General features: G+C 43.6%; 2 protein-coding genes across 8 annotated transcripts in view; one reads left to right on the forward strand and one right to left on the reverse strand.

Annotated features, from left to right (window-relative positions):
• The first annotated feature begins 8 nt into the window (after positions 1 to 8).
• On the forward strand, positions 9 to 10,215 carry LOC146761320 (uncharacterized). Of its 2 annotated transcripts, none has more exons than XR_014944584.1 (2): positions 9 to 379; positions 4,635 to 10,215. XR_014944584.1 is itself a non-coding variant. In XM_085543043.1 (2 exons), the coding sequence occupies exons 1-2, from the start codon at positions 763 to 765 to the stop codon at positions 4,664 to 4,666; spliced, it is 480 nt and encodes a 159-aa protein (XP_085399169.1). In that variant the 5' UTR covers positions 24 to 762; the 3' UTR covers positions 4,667 to 10,215. The 2 variants fall into 2 exon arrangements, 1 of the variants encoding a protein (XP_085399169.1); XM_085543043.1 differs by having other exon boundaries at positions 24 to 1,210.
• THADA (THADA armadillo repeat containing) overlaps positions 1,385 to 17,245 on the reverse strand; it is a 147,614-nt gene continuing 131,753 nt past the window's right edge. For all 6 annotated transcript variants that reach the window (XR_014944581.1, XR_014944580.1, XM_015857461.3 and 3 more), the window contains 2 exons: positions 2,627 to 2,793; positions 1,385 to 2,231 (listed from right to left, as the gene is read on the reverse strand). Coding sequence is in view for 4 of the 6 variants with exons in the window: in XM_015857461.3 (XP_015712947.2) it covers positions 1,893 to 2,231; positions 2,627 to 2,793 (506 nt within the window). In the remaining 2 variants the exon portion in view is untranslated. The remainder of the gene's footprint in view (positions 2,232 to 2,626; positions 2,794 to 17,245) is intronic.

The following is a 17,245-nucleotide window of genomic DNA, read 5'->3' on the forward strand; positions in this document are numbered from 1 at the left end:
CCCCCGCCCCGCTCCGGCCTCCGCCCCGCCCCGAACCGAGCGGCCCGGCCGCGGCGGCCATGGCGGACCGGGCCCCGCGGGAAGGGGCCGCCCCCGCCCGCCCCGCCGAAAATAAACCCCGTGCCACGTAACTGCCGCGGGACAAAGGGCCGAGCGCGGGGCGGCGGCGGGCTGCAGTGTGCGGGCTGCCGTGTGCAGGTTGCTGCGCCCCGGGCCGCTCGCAGCCTCCCCTCACGGCCGGACGGACGGGAAGTTTGCGTCCGTAATGCTCAACAGGCGCTCGGTGCTCGCCCTCCGCCGTGCCCGGCTGCGAACGGCGCACGTCAGCAGCAGGAAGCACGCGCCGCCAGAGTCAAACCCGGGCTGGGCTGGGTACGGGGTGGGTACATTCCTCGGCCGCTCTCGTGGCGTTTCGCCCCGCTCCGCTCTCCCGTTTTCCCCCGGCCCGTCCCGGGCTCGCATTGGGACCGGCCCTTCCCGCCCCTCCGGGCCCCTCCGAGCCGAGCTCGGCGCCGCGCCGCCCCCTGCCGCCCACCCCGTGTAACGCTGCCGGCCTCGGGCACGGGGAGCGCAGCGCGGCGGTGCCGCCCGCGTGCGGGGCTGCCCCGAGCCCGGCAACGCTGCTCCCGGCCCGTCCCTTGCGGGCTGCAGCGGCCGGGAAAGGGTTAAAGCCCCGCGAGCGGCTGGTTTATGGTTTATGGTAACTGAGAGCAACGAGCCCGCGTGTGCCAGCACGGACCTTGATCTGCTCCGTATAAAGTAATGCAGAGCGCGGCGCTTCCAGCCGCACTACACACATTGAGGCACCGTGCTGCTCCCCTGACCCGTGCTGTGGTTCCACGGTGCTGCTCGCTGCCGGGCTGTCCAACTGCCCGCCAGGCGTTGCTGTCTCACGGTCACCGCCCGGCACAGCCGCCCTGCTCTCCTCGCGGCGCTGACTCCCCTTTGACCGAGCGGGCGCTCCGCTCTAAGTCACACACGTCACCCCGAGCCCTGCAGCTGGCAGCGAGCGCTCGGAGTCGCGCTCCCGCTCGAGCCCCGTTGCAGTGTCGCACCCCGCCGAGCCGGGCCTGGAAGCGGGGCGGCCCCGAGGCCGTGTCCGCTGCTCACGGCGGTGCGCTACTGCCACCTGCCGGCCGCCCGCGGCGCTGCACGGCCCGGCCCGGCGCTCCCGGCGAGGCGCCGCCGCTCGACAAGCATCGAGTGAAAGGTTCGTAAAAACGGCGACGTGCTGCAAAAGCGGCCGGCTGAATCGCTAGGAAATGCAGGCAAGCGTTAACTAACGCCGGTCCGTCCACACAGCAAGGCTGGCTGATGGCAGAGTAAGGTTACATCTTGCCTCCACCCAGAGCAAAATGCAGTAACGCTTAATACAGAGTCAAAATCTTGTCAATGGCAAAGAAAGAAGCCAAGGTTTATTGAAGTAACACTTAAAAAGTACCCCATTGATTTAATGATTACAGTTCCATGCATAGGAAAACCAAGAAAAATGCCCCCAAACCCAGTTTTTTTTCTTGGTATTAAAATACAGGAGGTCAAAATTTGGACTAAAACAAACCCCAACAGGTGGCCTGCACCTGGCTGCATGGGAAATATTAGGCTGAGCCGCTCTACTTCCTACAGTAGCAACAACAAGCCGCGCTCAGCCGAATTACATTAGCAAATGCATTTAAAGGGAACGGTCCCAGCAGTACACCTGGCAACAGAGGAACGGGCTCACGGATGGAAAATGCGTTGGCTGGTAGCATGAACAGCAGCTAGTTTGCAACATGATGCTCATCACGACCATCCCTCAGCTCCATGGATACCTTACCTTACCCTGCCGAGCCTACAGCTCCCTGAGAATGAACGTTTAGGAACTTTGTTGTAACTCTGTAGGAACTTTTGGTAATTCACTTTTTCACATTCCCACCTTTGCTCTTGCCATCACACTGCAGCACATGCAGTACTTTAAGGCACAGTGATGTTTGCTCGTTCTGAATGGCCAGTTTAGTGAATTCTGCCGTTTTCAGAAATTCAGGACTGGGAGGCAGGGCTGTAAGGAGGCGGGCAATGAGCTGGGCTTGGTCCTGGGCCCTTCTGGAGAGCCTGTCAAGCTCCTCTCCATCCGGCAGGGCCAGGTGGGTCGCCTGGGCGAGCAGCAGCAGGTGCTTACCCAGCAGCCTGGCACTGGTCAGCTTCTCTGCCCAGAAGTTCGCTTCCCCTTTGTCAAACAGGCAATCATCTTCTTCCTAAGTGGAAACACGGCCATTAGAAAAGGACCCATGTGGTATGGCAAATGCTAAGTGAGGCCCTAGCGAGGCTGGAGAGCATGCAGCCCAAACCCAGCAATCGGCAGCAGTGACACTGAATGCAATTAGCTGCAGCTGCAGCCAGCAGCCATTTGTTAAGTACCTCTTGATTTATTTCATTGTTTGTTGGTCTTTTAATTTCATGCTGATATTGCCAGGACACTGACATCAAACTCTATTTATCTACTCTAAGCACCATCCATGCAATTTATTTTTAATTTTTAATTGTAGTACAATTCATACTGGATTAATGACCATCAGTCCACTCCACTACTCTGTTCCTCCTCACCACAAGCCTGCAGAAGCACAGCAGCCCTGCCACGGGTGTCACTTACTGGGGCAGATGGCTCCAGGCCTCCCCTTGGGTCGCTGTCTCCCAGCAGCCATTCCAGCAGCACCGGGATGCCGGCACACGTCTGCCCCCACTGCTGGAGCTGCTCACACAATGTGCCAAAGGCCAAGTCCAGGGCCAGGGGAGCATTCATGACCCTAAATGTGAACCCTGGCAAGAGAAAAGACATGTAACGATGTACAGTGAGATCAAAATTTACACAAATGAATCAGATTGCAAGCAAGTTAGGTGGATATTTTTGATGCTCAGAGCCTTTTCTTCCAGTTCCAGCATCGTATACAAAGCAGCTGAAACACTGATGCTTGATACTTTTTCCTGCTCATGTGGTGACATTCCTCACTATGGATGTCTGTACACAGAGATGTCTGTTAGAAACGCTTCCAGAGACTGTCCTGACACCCCGACATGGTGACTATGTACACAGACCTGCAGCTAGGCCATAAATATGAGCTGATCACTCACCGGAACCCAAAGCCTACAGCACATTATATGAGCTAGGATATAAAGTGGGTCACTGTTTGGTATGCAGTCCCTTTATATATAGTAGGATACACACACACATACCATGTAAGAGATCACACAATACAGGCCTGCAGAAGATGCTAAAAAAGGGCAAGGCAGACACTGCTTACCATATCATCGCAGATCTCTGTTTACACAGTTTTTGCTATCGACTTCTACACTATTTTCCCTGAGGACTGAAGAAATGAACAAACAAATGCCAAAGCTGCACACAAAGCCATCAGCCCTATGGTGTTTCTTTCCTAACCTTCCCCACTGGCCAGCAGCCTTGTTTGCATACAGACACAGCCTCAGCCTTCACAGTTAGGGGTTTCAGCAGTGGTAACATTAGGGTAGTTTGTCTTTTTTTAATGAGAAAGAGGATGGGAAGGGGACAGTTAATGGACAAGTCCCTGTTAAATCTCTGTTACTGTAAAACGGATTTTGGCAGAATTCACCCTTGTCCACAGTCAGTGGCAAAGAACAGCTGCTCACAGAAAGGCCTTACTTCTGTGCAGTGACATCATGAGGATGCGTCATTGTTGAAGACTGCCTTTTATGAGCAAAGTAAATAGCAGAGCCTGAATTACTCAGAAAAAAAATCAATGCAGAAGGAACAAGAACACAAGAAGTACGGTCTGGGTGCTCCCTGTGCCAGTAGGGCATTTTCCAGAGTATGGTGTATGCTGGCACAGAAGAGAGATGTACAGTAAAATGTGGTCTGCATGCCGTAACTGGGGAAATAGGCGTGCCAATGAGTAAGGAAGAGCAGGAAACAACTGCGGGCAGAACAGGCTGATGAGCTCATGGTATCTGATAGACCCAGAGAAGTCCAGAGCACATCAGGGAGGATGAATTAGGATTTGAGACCATGAGAACAAAGGACTGTAATAAAGAAGGGAGTGAAGGAAAAAGAACAGATGGTCCCTTCTTTATCTCAGAGTTAGATGAGGGCACATGGAAATCTCCTTGGACAAGCCACAGGAAGGTAGGCAGTCAATCTCCTGGTGACACTAATAACGCTACATACACGGTGTGTCTCTCTGGTAGGCAGTAAAATTAAACATTCAAGCCTGTTTCCTTCATGTGAAGACTTACCACAGTATCAGGGCAACCCTCAGTTTTGTCAGTGGGAGGAACTTTGCAGGGGCACAGTGCCACATTCCCACACCATTTATTTTAGGTATTGGTTTTGCTGATGTTTCTTTCCAAGTCTTTCCCCTAAGCTTGTTTCCTCCACTGCTGCGAAAACGCCCCGTATTGACAAGGTAGCAAAAAAAAAAAAGCAATCCTGAGGTACTGCTTAGATCAAACCATCAAACCTGCTTGCTGGTAGGTTTTTCAGCAGTGCAACAAAGAAGAAAAGGCTGTTTTGCAATCAGAAAGCATGGTTAGCTTGTAGGGGAATCATTGTGTGAAAACGAAATTGTATATATTCATATATATATATATATATTTTTTTTCTATTTACATCTTTTTTTTTCTTCTAGAAGAAGAGAAAATTTACAAGAACAACACATAAAGGAAGTCTAACACACAGGAAAAACACAAAGGCTGAACACAGCACTGCTCCAAAGACACAGACTGGCCTCCTGTGAACTGCAGACACCACTCAACTGATCTGCCAACTGAACGCATGAGATCTGCTGCTCAGGCTGGAGGAAAACACAGAGGCATCCCGTTGATAAGGCTGAAACTTAAGCTTCAGATGTTTGGGAAAGAGGCTGCCTATGCCAGCCCTCCGATGGCCTCCTGGCACTTGAGGTGTGATACAGGCTGAAGGGCAGATCAAAACCCAGCCCTGCCGCAGGGCACCAGAGCGACTGCGTGGCTCCCCTACCACTTCCCCAGCTGCCATCCCTCACACAGCACGCTGCCATAAGCTGGCTTCCCACAGCAGCTCACACAGGTATTTGATGCCAGAGCACTTCAGGACCTGAGCTGGGGACTACCAATGCCACACAGGCAACAAAGCGGTGGAACAAATATCCAAAGGTGTATCCCTTAGCTTTTGAGTGCTGAAGTGAGATAGAAAACAGCGAGCAAAGTTACTGCACCCTTATGATTTAAAAGGTATAAAATGCTTTCAGCAGGAAGAATGTTTGGTGGCTTTGATGACCCCCAGCTCTAGAAATAACAGCACTGAATGCTGTAAGCATGTACATATTCTTTTGAGGTACCCACAAAAGGTACATGATGTTTTCTAAAAATTAACACGTGTCTTCACTGACATATTAACTGTTGACGAGAGCTGTTCCTCACATCAGTTTGCCTGCAAAACATGACTGCTTTTTAAGAAGCCACAAGTTACTGATTACCTGATACTGAGCTCATGACTCACACTATGACTTGTGCAGCGGTCTGAGCATGCTGGAAGCTCTTTATGGGCAGGTGGTTCTCTCCCTCACGCCAGACTCCAGCCACAGCCTCGGTAAGTTCCTCCTGCCAGCTCAAGTCCACTGCTGAGCACCTGGTGAACTAAAGCTCAGAGCAGCAAAATAAGGATTTGGTGTGCAACAAAGGGCGTGGGCTTTCCTGCTTGCTGAGTGAGCTGAGCTGCGTGCCCTGCAGCCTGAATGGGCATGGCTGGAGCTGGGGACTGCGAGGTCCCACAGCCCCTGCACAGAGTGGGGATGCAAAAGAGAGAGAGCAGGAGTTCCCCTGACAGCAGGCACTGGGCGGGTCAGCCAGAACCCAAAGCTGCACCACCAGAACCATGTAAACAGCCTGCTAACCGAGATGACTCAAACGTCTATTAATAGCTTCACATAATGTAAGCAATTACGTATTTGAAGTAAGTGAACAAAAAAAAAAAAACAACAAACCCTCAAAGGACAGATTTCTAGAAGCCACTCCTGACTGATAGCCACAGGGACTGAAAGGACATAAAGTGAACCTGGAGACGTGGCTATTAGCGAACACTGGAATATACCACAGTGCTCCTACCACAGCGGTTCTGCAGGCTGTCAGACTGGGTCAAAACAATGACTTATCGGTTTTTAAAACTCTAAAGCACTTATATGTTCCAGTGTGCAAAAATATAAGCAACATGATAAGCATCTTGTTAAATAAGTTATTACAGGGGGCTGAAGTACAAAAAAAAATCCTCCATGCCTTAAACAAGTAGTTACAAGCAGAAGAATTAATACTACTCCCTGAAATGAAAAACAAAAGATAACCATCAGGTACTACATGTTTTTTTCATTTTCAGGAAGTGAATTTTCATAAAGGGAAAGGGGTTAAGTACTGCACTGTTTTAGTCTTCTTTGTTAATCCACCCACATAAAAATTAGACCTCCTACGTGCACATTCATATACTCCAAAAGCTTTGATCATTCCAGATGTAAATATTTCTTCTAGTCACATATTACATGTCCTCAAACTATACAATTGTTCTCTGTTAAAGCCTTGGTGGGTGATATTATGGAGAGCCAAAAGCATGTATTAAGAGCACACGCATGGAAGACTTCAGCAACAACTGTGATAAAATATGGGCAGGAGAGAACATACTCCTTGCCTAACAAACCATTTTGTAATTGTTTTTGCATTGGGAATGGTTAACTGAAGTTCGTTTTTGATCAGAGGGTAATGCAGTTTGTACACATGTATATACTGTGTTCATAATGAAAATAAGAATCGCTACAAGGAGGTTTAGCACCACAGTCTCGAGAGGAAGCCTCACAAAGATCAGTGTACCAACAGTGAGAATGTTGTCAAGGTAAAAGATAGGTTGAAACTGAAATTAGAGATGATATTTTAGGTAGACTACATATATTCTAATGCAGTAAAAAAAACACAACACTGCCTACCAACCAAGGCATAACCAGTAATACACTGCTGTCAGCACAGTAGTTCATAGCACCCTGGTGAACAGGGCACCAGGATTCTTGCTTCAGAGACAGCATGCACATCAACCAAGTCCACTGAATGCTTACTTGGCAAAACTGGGGATTAGGCTGATACATCACCTTAACAAGATGATGAACTCAGCAAGAGATTCATTTCCCATCCAAAGATGGTAGATCCAGCACCACTCTCATTAATACCTGTAACATTGGATTTGCAAACAGAACATTGCAGCTACTGAATCAGCACTCACTTTGGTAGCACGGAAGGTTTTCTTTTGGGCGTTAGGTAATAATTAGGGTTACCCTTATTCTTGATGTATCAAGTATAAGGGAACTAGGCGATGCATGGCTGCAGATGTATCTTTATTTAAGACACTCTGCTCATGTATGCATGTGCTTCCCAAAACTTAAAAAATCTCAAAATTAAAAGAAAAAAATAAATGAAAAATCCCACTGGCCACCCTGCAAGTTACATAACCTAGCAAAAAAAAGGGAGCTTAGAAACCATATTTCTTATGTTGAAATCACCTGCTTGTATACTTTGAGTTAGACAGGAATTATGCAACTCCATAGCAGTGCAGCAGGCAGGCATGCAGCCACCAGAAAAAACAGAGGACCAAAGAAGGCAGCGACAGCAGATAAAAAGCCAGGGGGCTTTCATTCGCACTCAGCCTCCACAAACACCATTACAGCATGACCCTCCTTCAGGATGTGAAGTTGGAAAGAACAAGGGAGAGGTAAAGCAACAAAGAAAACCCAAACAAACAACGAAGGTGCTTGTCCGTTGTACTGTGTCAATTTAAGTTACAAACATCACCATTTCCAGTTTATAAAATGACCGGTTATGTAAAATCTAATATATAAGCAGATTCCTTTTCATAGCGTTTCATAAAAATCAAAGGCAATTAGATCATTTCTATCCTCCCGATAAATAGCATTCCCCCGGTGACGTACAACTACTTCATCTGTTTTCCATTTTCCTGCCCCAATCTGCTTTCCAGCAGCACTTTTCCAGGGTGACTTTAAAAAGAGCCCTTCCTGACATCATGCAGCACGATGTCAAAACACAACACCATTACAAAACAAACTAATCAAAACTAATTTCTTAATAGTTGCAGTCTCCGAGTATAGCAGCAGTAACGCTGCTCTCAGCTTTGGCTTTGATTATAACCAGATCCAAGTTAATAACATCTCTGATTATGATGAAAACTTACAGCTCCGGACCAAACAGAATATTCAAGTCCCTTCTTGAACAGAAAAGCATGAACGTTAATCATCTTTTCAAGACCATTTTTGGAATGTGGACAGAGCAATATTTTTCAACTGAGAATTATGTTAAACACACACACACACACACACACAGAGGCTTTTCCCATACATGCCATGCCTCCTTTGCACAAAGGGTTTTATTACCAAACAACCACAGCTAACAGATCCTTCACAGGAAATGAGCATTTGGACTTTACCGCTTGCAGAAACAACCCCCCACCGCAAAGCCACGTTCCAATTTAAACAGCAAAAAACCCATTGCCTCCCGCATAAGCCCACAGAACGTTTGTAAAGGTAAGAACTATTATCCTCTGGCTAATCATTTAGAACGCCAATGGAACATATATTTGAACCCAGTTAGGTGTGTACTGGAAAAATGAAGATGTCTACTCACAGTTTCAAGATTCGTATCACCAGCATTAAATACATGACTCAAGATTTCTGTTATCAGTATATTCTGATATTGAAAGAACTTTTTGCTTCTCACTGAGGAAGACAACTAGGTGTGACTGAGATGCATATTCCAGCTGTTATGCAGGAACACTGGAGGCCAGTTTGCATCATAGCTGGGATTAGGGAATAATATCTGGAGAATGGTGGTGAAAGACTGGATTATTTAAGGGATAAAGGAATAAGGAAAGTGGGGGTAATCCGTGTAGGAGACTGTAGACAAAATTATTCACAATACTTGAAAACCAATAAACCAGTATAATTCAGAATTACATTCAAATGCATAAAGAAGTATTTTTACAGCAGTAGTAAAAAGGCAAGCTATCCTTCACTACTGCACAGTCATACAGCCACTACCACTGCAGAATGCATAAGGAGCCTATCAGGGTCTCTAAGCTGCTGGCTGCCCTGCTTATTCACTTGCAATTAAAATGCTGATAAGAAAAAAACGACACATAATAGATTATTCCCATGAGCACTTCATTTAACATTTACTACTTCCAGACTCCAGGGCTGAGCACATACAATTATCTTTCATGTATTCTTTCTTAATTTTCAGGAACATAACACTCATAACCTTTATATAACAGTGCCACTGTGTAATTAATAGAGCTAAATGAAGCGCTGTCAGTAAATAATCAGTAGCCAGCCCTTGATGGATGAACTGATTCTAATTCAGCCCATTCACTTTCAATTTTAATTAGTGGCATTGTATTCTACAAAGCAAACAGTTCCTTCATCCATGTGATGATCTAACATTGTATGAGAGGGCTGGGAACAACTTGCAAGGTGTCAAAATAAATTTGGAGTACAAAATAAAAAGTCACAGTCATTACACATTCTTATATGAGGTAATTCTTTTAAAAAGAATCAAGTAATAGTAAATTCCCAGAACAAAACTCACTGGTTTTTACTAAGTACCATACACCTCAATAAACCCTGCTATGACAATCACAACTATCAAAGCAGTCTCTCCTCTTTCTTTAATTAAACTAACCAAGATGGAATACTAAGTGTAGATTGGTAAATTTTTCTTGCTAGACAAAAATACAGGCATAAAAATGCTGTGTATTTCTTCACATAGATACTGATGCAGCACCACACATAATCTGTTTGGTACAATAATCCTTGTTCCAGCTGCTGACAACTGCTAAGCAAACTCTTCACTTTTGAATTGCTGGAATTTACAGTCACTTTAGATTACTGGAAATTTTTCAAATAGATACCTGTATCTTTGAACTACTAAAGACCACATGTGTTACAGAATGCTTTGAGCCAGTTCTATGTTTTCTCCCAAACGTTAATTCACATTGGTATGTCTTATCTTTCTTCCAGCAGCTCTGCGCTAACACAGAGGCATGTTCCCGTAAGGAAGCTGTAGCTACTAAGTGTGTCTGGGAAGACTCCTGCTAACTACAAAGCATCTGATCCAGGAGTAGGTACGATTTACTGAACGTAGGTATTTTTGAGCAGAAGAGCAAAATAAAACAAGTTGGGAACCTCAGCCGCTCAGTCTTCATGTCTGTATTAATGCCCTATAATTCAATAGTATGGATAAAGGTTGCTTTCAAGGAAACATTCGTTATATTTCATTTTTATCCTAGATTCATATTACTTATTATAAATGGTGACATTTGAAAAGAACTGACTGTTAGATTTCTCTTACAGAAAGTGCCATAAATCTCATTTATTATAACTTTTGTCAAAATATTCTCAGCTTCTTTGCTGATCAATTCAGTAACTCCATTTTCCCAGTGCGTAAGAGCTTACACTTACAAAGACCTAAAGGTTACTCTATGATCATGGGCCATCTTTTGGTCCAATCCAAGGAAGCAGTCTCCTCCTCCTATCAGGTTGAGGAGCCTCAGAAGGTCTCCTGATTGAACTAACCTCTATAAGCAGCAACAGCAAAGAGAGGCAAAAGCCCCACTGCTAGAGTATGTTCACCACAGTGCTCCAGAGGTAACTGTCCAAAGGAACCACTGCAAAAGCTCGTATGTTTCCTGGCAGCAGTTCTTGCAGGTGTCTAACAGGCAAATTATAAGCACAGCTGCATATCTCAATACCGAATGGAAAATACCTATCTCAGAAATAAATTTCAACAATCCATCAGAGATCTACTTGCCCTTCACAAAGGCAAGATGATGCACCCATGATTTCATCCGAGAATAAGTTGGTTTCTGGTATATACCAAAACATGATGAAGCCTACTTACCCCTTGTTCCTCTGCTACCAGAAGTTGACCAGAAGTCAACACAAAGGTTTACAGATCTTAATTACTCTAGTGTAGCTTGGGCAGTTCTAGAACCAGGAAGGACTACATGATACAACTTCTCTAGATGATGTTAAAATTTCACATGAAAGCAAGAAAATAATTTTTCTCACACACAGCTCTTACCTTCTAGGTGACTTCCTTGATTTTGCAGCTTTAGCAATGCAGAGCATTTCCCTATTATACGGGCACACATCTTTGGAAATCTTTTCTGTCTAGTTGCATCTTGTACATTTGAAGCCCAGGTATTTCCAAACAGCTGTTGTCAAGTGAGTAACAGCTGAATCACGATCTGCCAGGAAACTGCTGGCCATCGTGTCCAGATCCCAAACACTGGTGAGGTGGCTCCCTACAACTTCACCCATGTCTTCATCAGGCACTACACAACGTCACAGGCCTTGACAAAGTCAGGTGGGTCATTAAATTGTAACATGACTTACCCAAATCACTTTGAGTAATTCTTCCAAGCAAATATATAGGAGGAGCAGGAACTGCTTATTCTTGCATGCAATGAGGTTACATTTACGTAGACTCTTGGAGTGATGAATATTATTCCATCAGTAATCAGAATTCTTTAATTGAAAGTCTGACATGGATACAAATACACTTGTATACATGACACTAAAGTATCAATTTTACATTTATATTTTCCACATCTTTCCAAGTCTTCTGTGGAATTGGTCTGTCTCTCTTCGAATGAAAGAAAACAGAGAGAGTGCTGTGAGTGCTTTCCCCTGTATATTGATGTCCTCTGAGCATAAGCACTTCTCGCACAAGAGAAAAGTGAAGAAAAGTTTTTCTCACATATGAGTTGAGGTAGAAGTTGTGAACACCAGGGACTTCCTGATCACTGAGAAGAAGCCCTTTCTTTTATTCTCTCCTCATTTAATACATAGCTTTGAACCTTTTTTATTCCAAATATTTCAACATATCCAAATAGGAAGAAAGAATGGCTAACTAACCTGTGACTCTCACTCATTCATCGCTACATGGAATGCTTCCCCAGGTCACGTGCATTTGTATGACCATAGAAATAAATGACATTGTTTTCTGAATATACAGAGGAGAGACATGAAGATTAAGATTAAAACTCTTGACTGAATTTAGATGTCCAATCTAAGGCTTCGTGACTTGTTTTCTGGCTATTCAGCATCCCATGTTTTAATATTCAAAATTTGTTTGCCTCTGGCTTCTGCTCTGTGTGCTCTGAACTCCTGCAACTCACGCCTCCAAGGGACCTAGCTAAGCACTCAGCACACTAGTGACCTCCTTTCTAAACTGGTTGAAATGACTTGCTTACCTGCATAAAACAGCTCTCTGGGAGAGGCAGGAATAGAATGCAAAACACAAGAGCAATACTAAGTGGCTTTGGCATGTTCTTTCTTGTGATCTTGTCTTACTTTATCACTTTTAGTTTTGCAAATTAGGTAATGTTCTTAGAGACATTTCTTATGCTGTATGTTCCTGATTCAACATCAGAGCAAATGCGTCTTGTCTAATGAATAAGAACTTCTGGAGAGGAAAAAAAAGGAAAAACAAACCAAACAAAAACCCACTGACAAAAACAAACAGCCATCCTGTGATAACACAGATAGCCCCTGCTGCCTTATACATGCAGCACAACATCTTTGAATTAAGGTTGCATTTCCTATCTTTCACATACTTGGCTTTGCAATTGTACTAATTCTCTTAGTGAAGATGGGAAGACAGCAATGCACAACTTTCCAAGTTTCAAAGCAGAAAAAGAAATCTATACCTTATCCAAATACTGTGACATTATATTGAGTCAGAGAAACAGTGAAATAGCAAGTCTGACCCCTCAGACATCTGCCACTAGAAACTAATGAAGTAAGAGCAAGCGAATGGTAATAGAACAGGAGACGTGAGGTGTACAGATAGCGCAGCTCCTGTGTCTTCTATCTAATACCAGGCAGCCGATTCCACAGTATCTCAGCACAGGTCTAATTATCTTGTCCACTTAAGTCCTCCTTTTCTTTTGAAAACTCAGTGTTTGACACTCAGCCTCTGAGCGACCTCCAGTCACACTGGCTCCCAAAATGCTGGAAAGTTCCCCTTTTATCTTCATTCTGCTTCTTCCCTACATTCTTCTGTTGGAGTCAGACCAGACTCCTCTCACCACAGTCCTCTCTGAAGATCTTTCTCCTCCTTCCTATTGCACTATAAAGAACAAGGCTCCTCACCTAACCAGGCTGAACTCTCAATAGTTCAGCTTAACTTTTCCAACAGCCCACAGAATTTTGCTGATTTATCTTTTATCCATTCTATAACCAGAAATAACAGCCAGTTTCTCTATATTTTACTGTAACAATAATACCCACAGGTATTAATGAAAGCACATTTCAGGTTTTCATTTCAAGTACATAAACCCAGCCTGGCCCAGAACTACCCAAAGCAACGCTTGCAGAGTCCTTCAGAGCCATCGTGCTCCTGGTATACAGCACATTCAGTAACCCCACTGGGAACACAAGTAAACATTGCAGGAGCAGAGAAATTTAAATTGCTGATTGAGCACAAAAATCTTTGGAGGTTTTAGCTTTTAGACTCTTGAAGTCCCTACTGAAACATTTCATGGTCTTATTTTCTCAGCAATACTTGCACATATTTTATCAAAGTGTCTTGCATAAATATAATATGTTACAGCATTCAAAAGAAAAGACCTCCATCCATTTCTTTTTGTAACCTGCATACGGAAGGCACGATTCCCTAACTTAGATTCATATATAGATTTTCATCTACGGTAGTAAGAAAAAAATCTTTGCACTATGGAAAATCTCAATACCGAGAATTAAGAACTAATGTAAGTATCTGAAAAACACGACTTTATAATGAGCAATGTCAGGTAACCCTAACAACAGGCTCGCTCATAAAAATACACAGTTCATGCACAATGCATTTAATTTACAAGACAAATTTTAAAGAGGAGATGGAGTCAGAAAAGCAATAGGCTGCTAAGCTTACGGAAGCCAATGGAAGGTCTATTGAAAAGGTGAGAGAAACTGGGAGGATGAAGTCAGAGGGCAGGTGCAGATGAAGAGAGCGCTCAGTGCACAGAAACAATAACAGCACTGCTATATTTTATCCAATCACATTGACAATCTGCAAGAGTAAACAACATCAAAGGGATTTTTGTTCCTTTAAAATACTAATAATAATAAGGAAATCAGCAGGCATGCTTCTGTATACGTGGTTTCCCACCACAACTTCTGAATGAGCTGTGCAGTTTCAACCCAGTCAGACAAAAAGGGCAAGGGAATCCAAAATATTATGTCTTGTTTCTGTCCAACTAGGCAGCTGCGTAGAGAAAAGAGACCCTGTGATTGTCCCACTTAGCAGAAGTTGAAACCTCAGTGATCAGACATGAGAAAATACATGCTAAACAAATCCATGAGAAAAAAAACCCAAAACACAAGCTCCCTTCATTTCACTGCTCAAGGAACTTTTCTTTTCCTTGAATAAATAACGCCATTTGCAGTTAAACACCGCACTGACATATGTACGTAACAGACAGTTATGTCTTTAACATCTAATTTTTCAGTCCACATGTTTAAAATGAATTTCCTTCAGGGAAGTCCATATCCTGCTACAGCTTGCCATGGATGGCACAGCCTTCACTATTACTTGTGAGAATCATGCCAAATGCTCTGGTTTGCAGAATATACCTTTACTTTGTGACAACCTTCCACAAAGATAATCATTGCAAAAGTTACAACACAATGCAAAGCAAGGCAGCTAATGAGCAAGAGCTGCAAATATCGTCTTTGCTACTTCTGGGAGTTTGAACTGAAACCACTACAGTGTTCTGCAGACCAGCACAGGATTCAGTTTATGCTTTTAAGTGCTATTTCACCCTGAGATCCCTTATCTCCAGGATCTCCTTACATCCTGTTTTATTTGCACTCCAGGGTCTGCACCAACCTCACATTAGAGGAGCTTGAAGTCACTGGCTCCAATCAAGTCCTCTATGCTTTGGGATATAGCCTAAGAAACCATTTCTCTGCTCACAACAGATTCATCTGGTAATTGAAAAATAACAACAAACACCAAATGAACAAAAAAAAATCCAACATTTTAAAAAGTACATGTTTAAGAGCCTAAGTTTACAATCCACAAACCTGAAGTTCTAGTATTACAGTGCACAGACTCTGGAATTAGGGAAAGAAGGTTTTGTTTGGGTGTGAATTTATAAGAGTGAGTATATCAAGGAAAAACCTAAGCAGTGTAATTGCTGTCTTCAATACAAACATAAATAAGCTTGTGCGCATCTGCACAAGGGAAAGTAAAAAAGTAATTAGCATAGAACATGAAAAAATGAATGGGTTTTATTAGTCTTGGTAATAAGATATTGTAAGTCTAACCTCCACTGTGATCAAGCGAAGTTAATCAAGGCCTTCACTGAAGTATTTCTGTTAACACTTTCATCTTACCAGTGGGAATTATTTATAAAAACCTTTTCCACTGCTAGCATGACAAGGTGATCATTAACACAGCACAGACCATGCAAAGGGGTGAAATTAAAAACATACGAAAGTGGCATGACACTGGTACTGTAAGCATCTACCATAAATCATTATGCTCCTCAAAATGATTTCAACAGTATTGCTTGAAATCTAACAATCAAAAGCCCGTTACAAAAAGTCTAATTCTTGAAATATAAATTTCTAGGCTTCCCAAAGAAGTCTAACTTGACTTTCTCATGCATGAGAAATCAGTTTGTTCAGCCAAGCCAGTTCCAAGTTCCTCTTTTAAGAGCTCACTTGGAACTGATTACAGAAGAAAAGAAATCGACTTTTATACATCTTAGGTTTTGAAGTAAGGGCCTGCTGTGTCCCTTCACCCCCACTCCACTGCTAATTAAAGCAACCAAATCAGTAGGAAGTCTACAGCTCAGGGAAATGGTGATACAATGAAAACAACTTTCATTCTCTGGTGCTGTTTGGCCCTGGCACAAGTAGGTTCTATCTTGGTCATTAAAAATGCCGAGTGCTGACTTACGTGAAAAGAAGTTAGTGGTTTAGGTTAGTCTGCAATGGCATTTGTGGTCCTCAGCTCACTCCCACGCACATATACACATACTGTGTACAAAAATTTTCTTGCAGAAATGTATAATCCCCTCCTCCTTGGTGAAATCCCTCTCAGTGGAAAATGACATTAAAATAAAATAAACAAAACAAATAAAAAAGTACCATACGTGCATGCCCTGGAATGGGGGCTTTGCAGCAGATGTGTTTTGCACAGGGCTACACACAGGCTATCAGCTTCATTCTTTCAGAGGAGTTATCTTTCAGTCAAGTTTGATGCAAAGGGCAGAACGACAGATAGCTCTGTTGTTATCTCTGTTACCTCTGCTGCTGAAAGACAGAGACCTTCACTCTCACAGCTGCCAAGTGGAGTTTTCTATGAGTAATGTATTTACAAAGAAATAATGGACTACTTGCTATAGTATTAGATGTACACTTCTCAGCACGTATCTTCTATATGTAATACAGATGAATATTCAAACTGAAGTACTATATGTTTAGTCTAAGTATGAAGAGTTTACAAACCACATGCCTACAGTACTGAGCTGGGCTTTTCAATTCATTGAAAACTTGTAAAATTTTGCAAGCTCTCCAGCCCATCATATTCTTTCAGTTGTAATCCCATGTCAGCCTTTGCAAAGCGCAGTGCTATCACAGATACACCTAGCCAATCCTCTCACTGATCTTTCACATCAGAACTTCCAGAATGCCGTTCTCAAATGCACTGTGAAGGTGGTGTTTAACACACCAAAAATACCACAGATGCCGGGCCGTATCTATTTGTGCTGCTTTTCTTCACGTGACCTTCTCTGTCTCAAGCAGTCTAAGGAGGACAGAGGCAGTTGCAAGTTATAGATCTTTTAGTGCTTGCACCCCATTTGCTCCAGCTTTCACCTGTGTCAGCTAACGAATGAACAAAAAATTACACACTTCCATATTCCAACTTATTCAATAATACATTCCAATCTTGGTAGGAACACTGAACACTGTAGCAAAATGTTATACAGATTATAGGCTAAATCCAGCAATCTTTATTTGTCAGGGAACCTCTATCCTGTCTCTAAATAAATATGCTAAGATCACATTTCAAAATTCTAGAAAGGAAGAAGCTAAACATTTGTGTTGATTCTTCAAGTGCCCAGAATTAGCAGCGTAGAACACCAGCTACAGGAAACAACAAACCCCCAAACCACAACGCTTCATGACTTAGCTGTAAGGACTAG

Source organism: Coturnix japonica, chromosome 3, assembly GCF_054131305.1.
Source record: "Coturnix japonica strain WE chromosome 3, WE-NBRP24, whole genome shotgun sequence".
NCBI classification, from domain to species: Eukaryota; Metazoa; Chordata; class Aves; order Galliformes; family Phasianidae; genus Coturnix; species Coturnix japonica.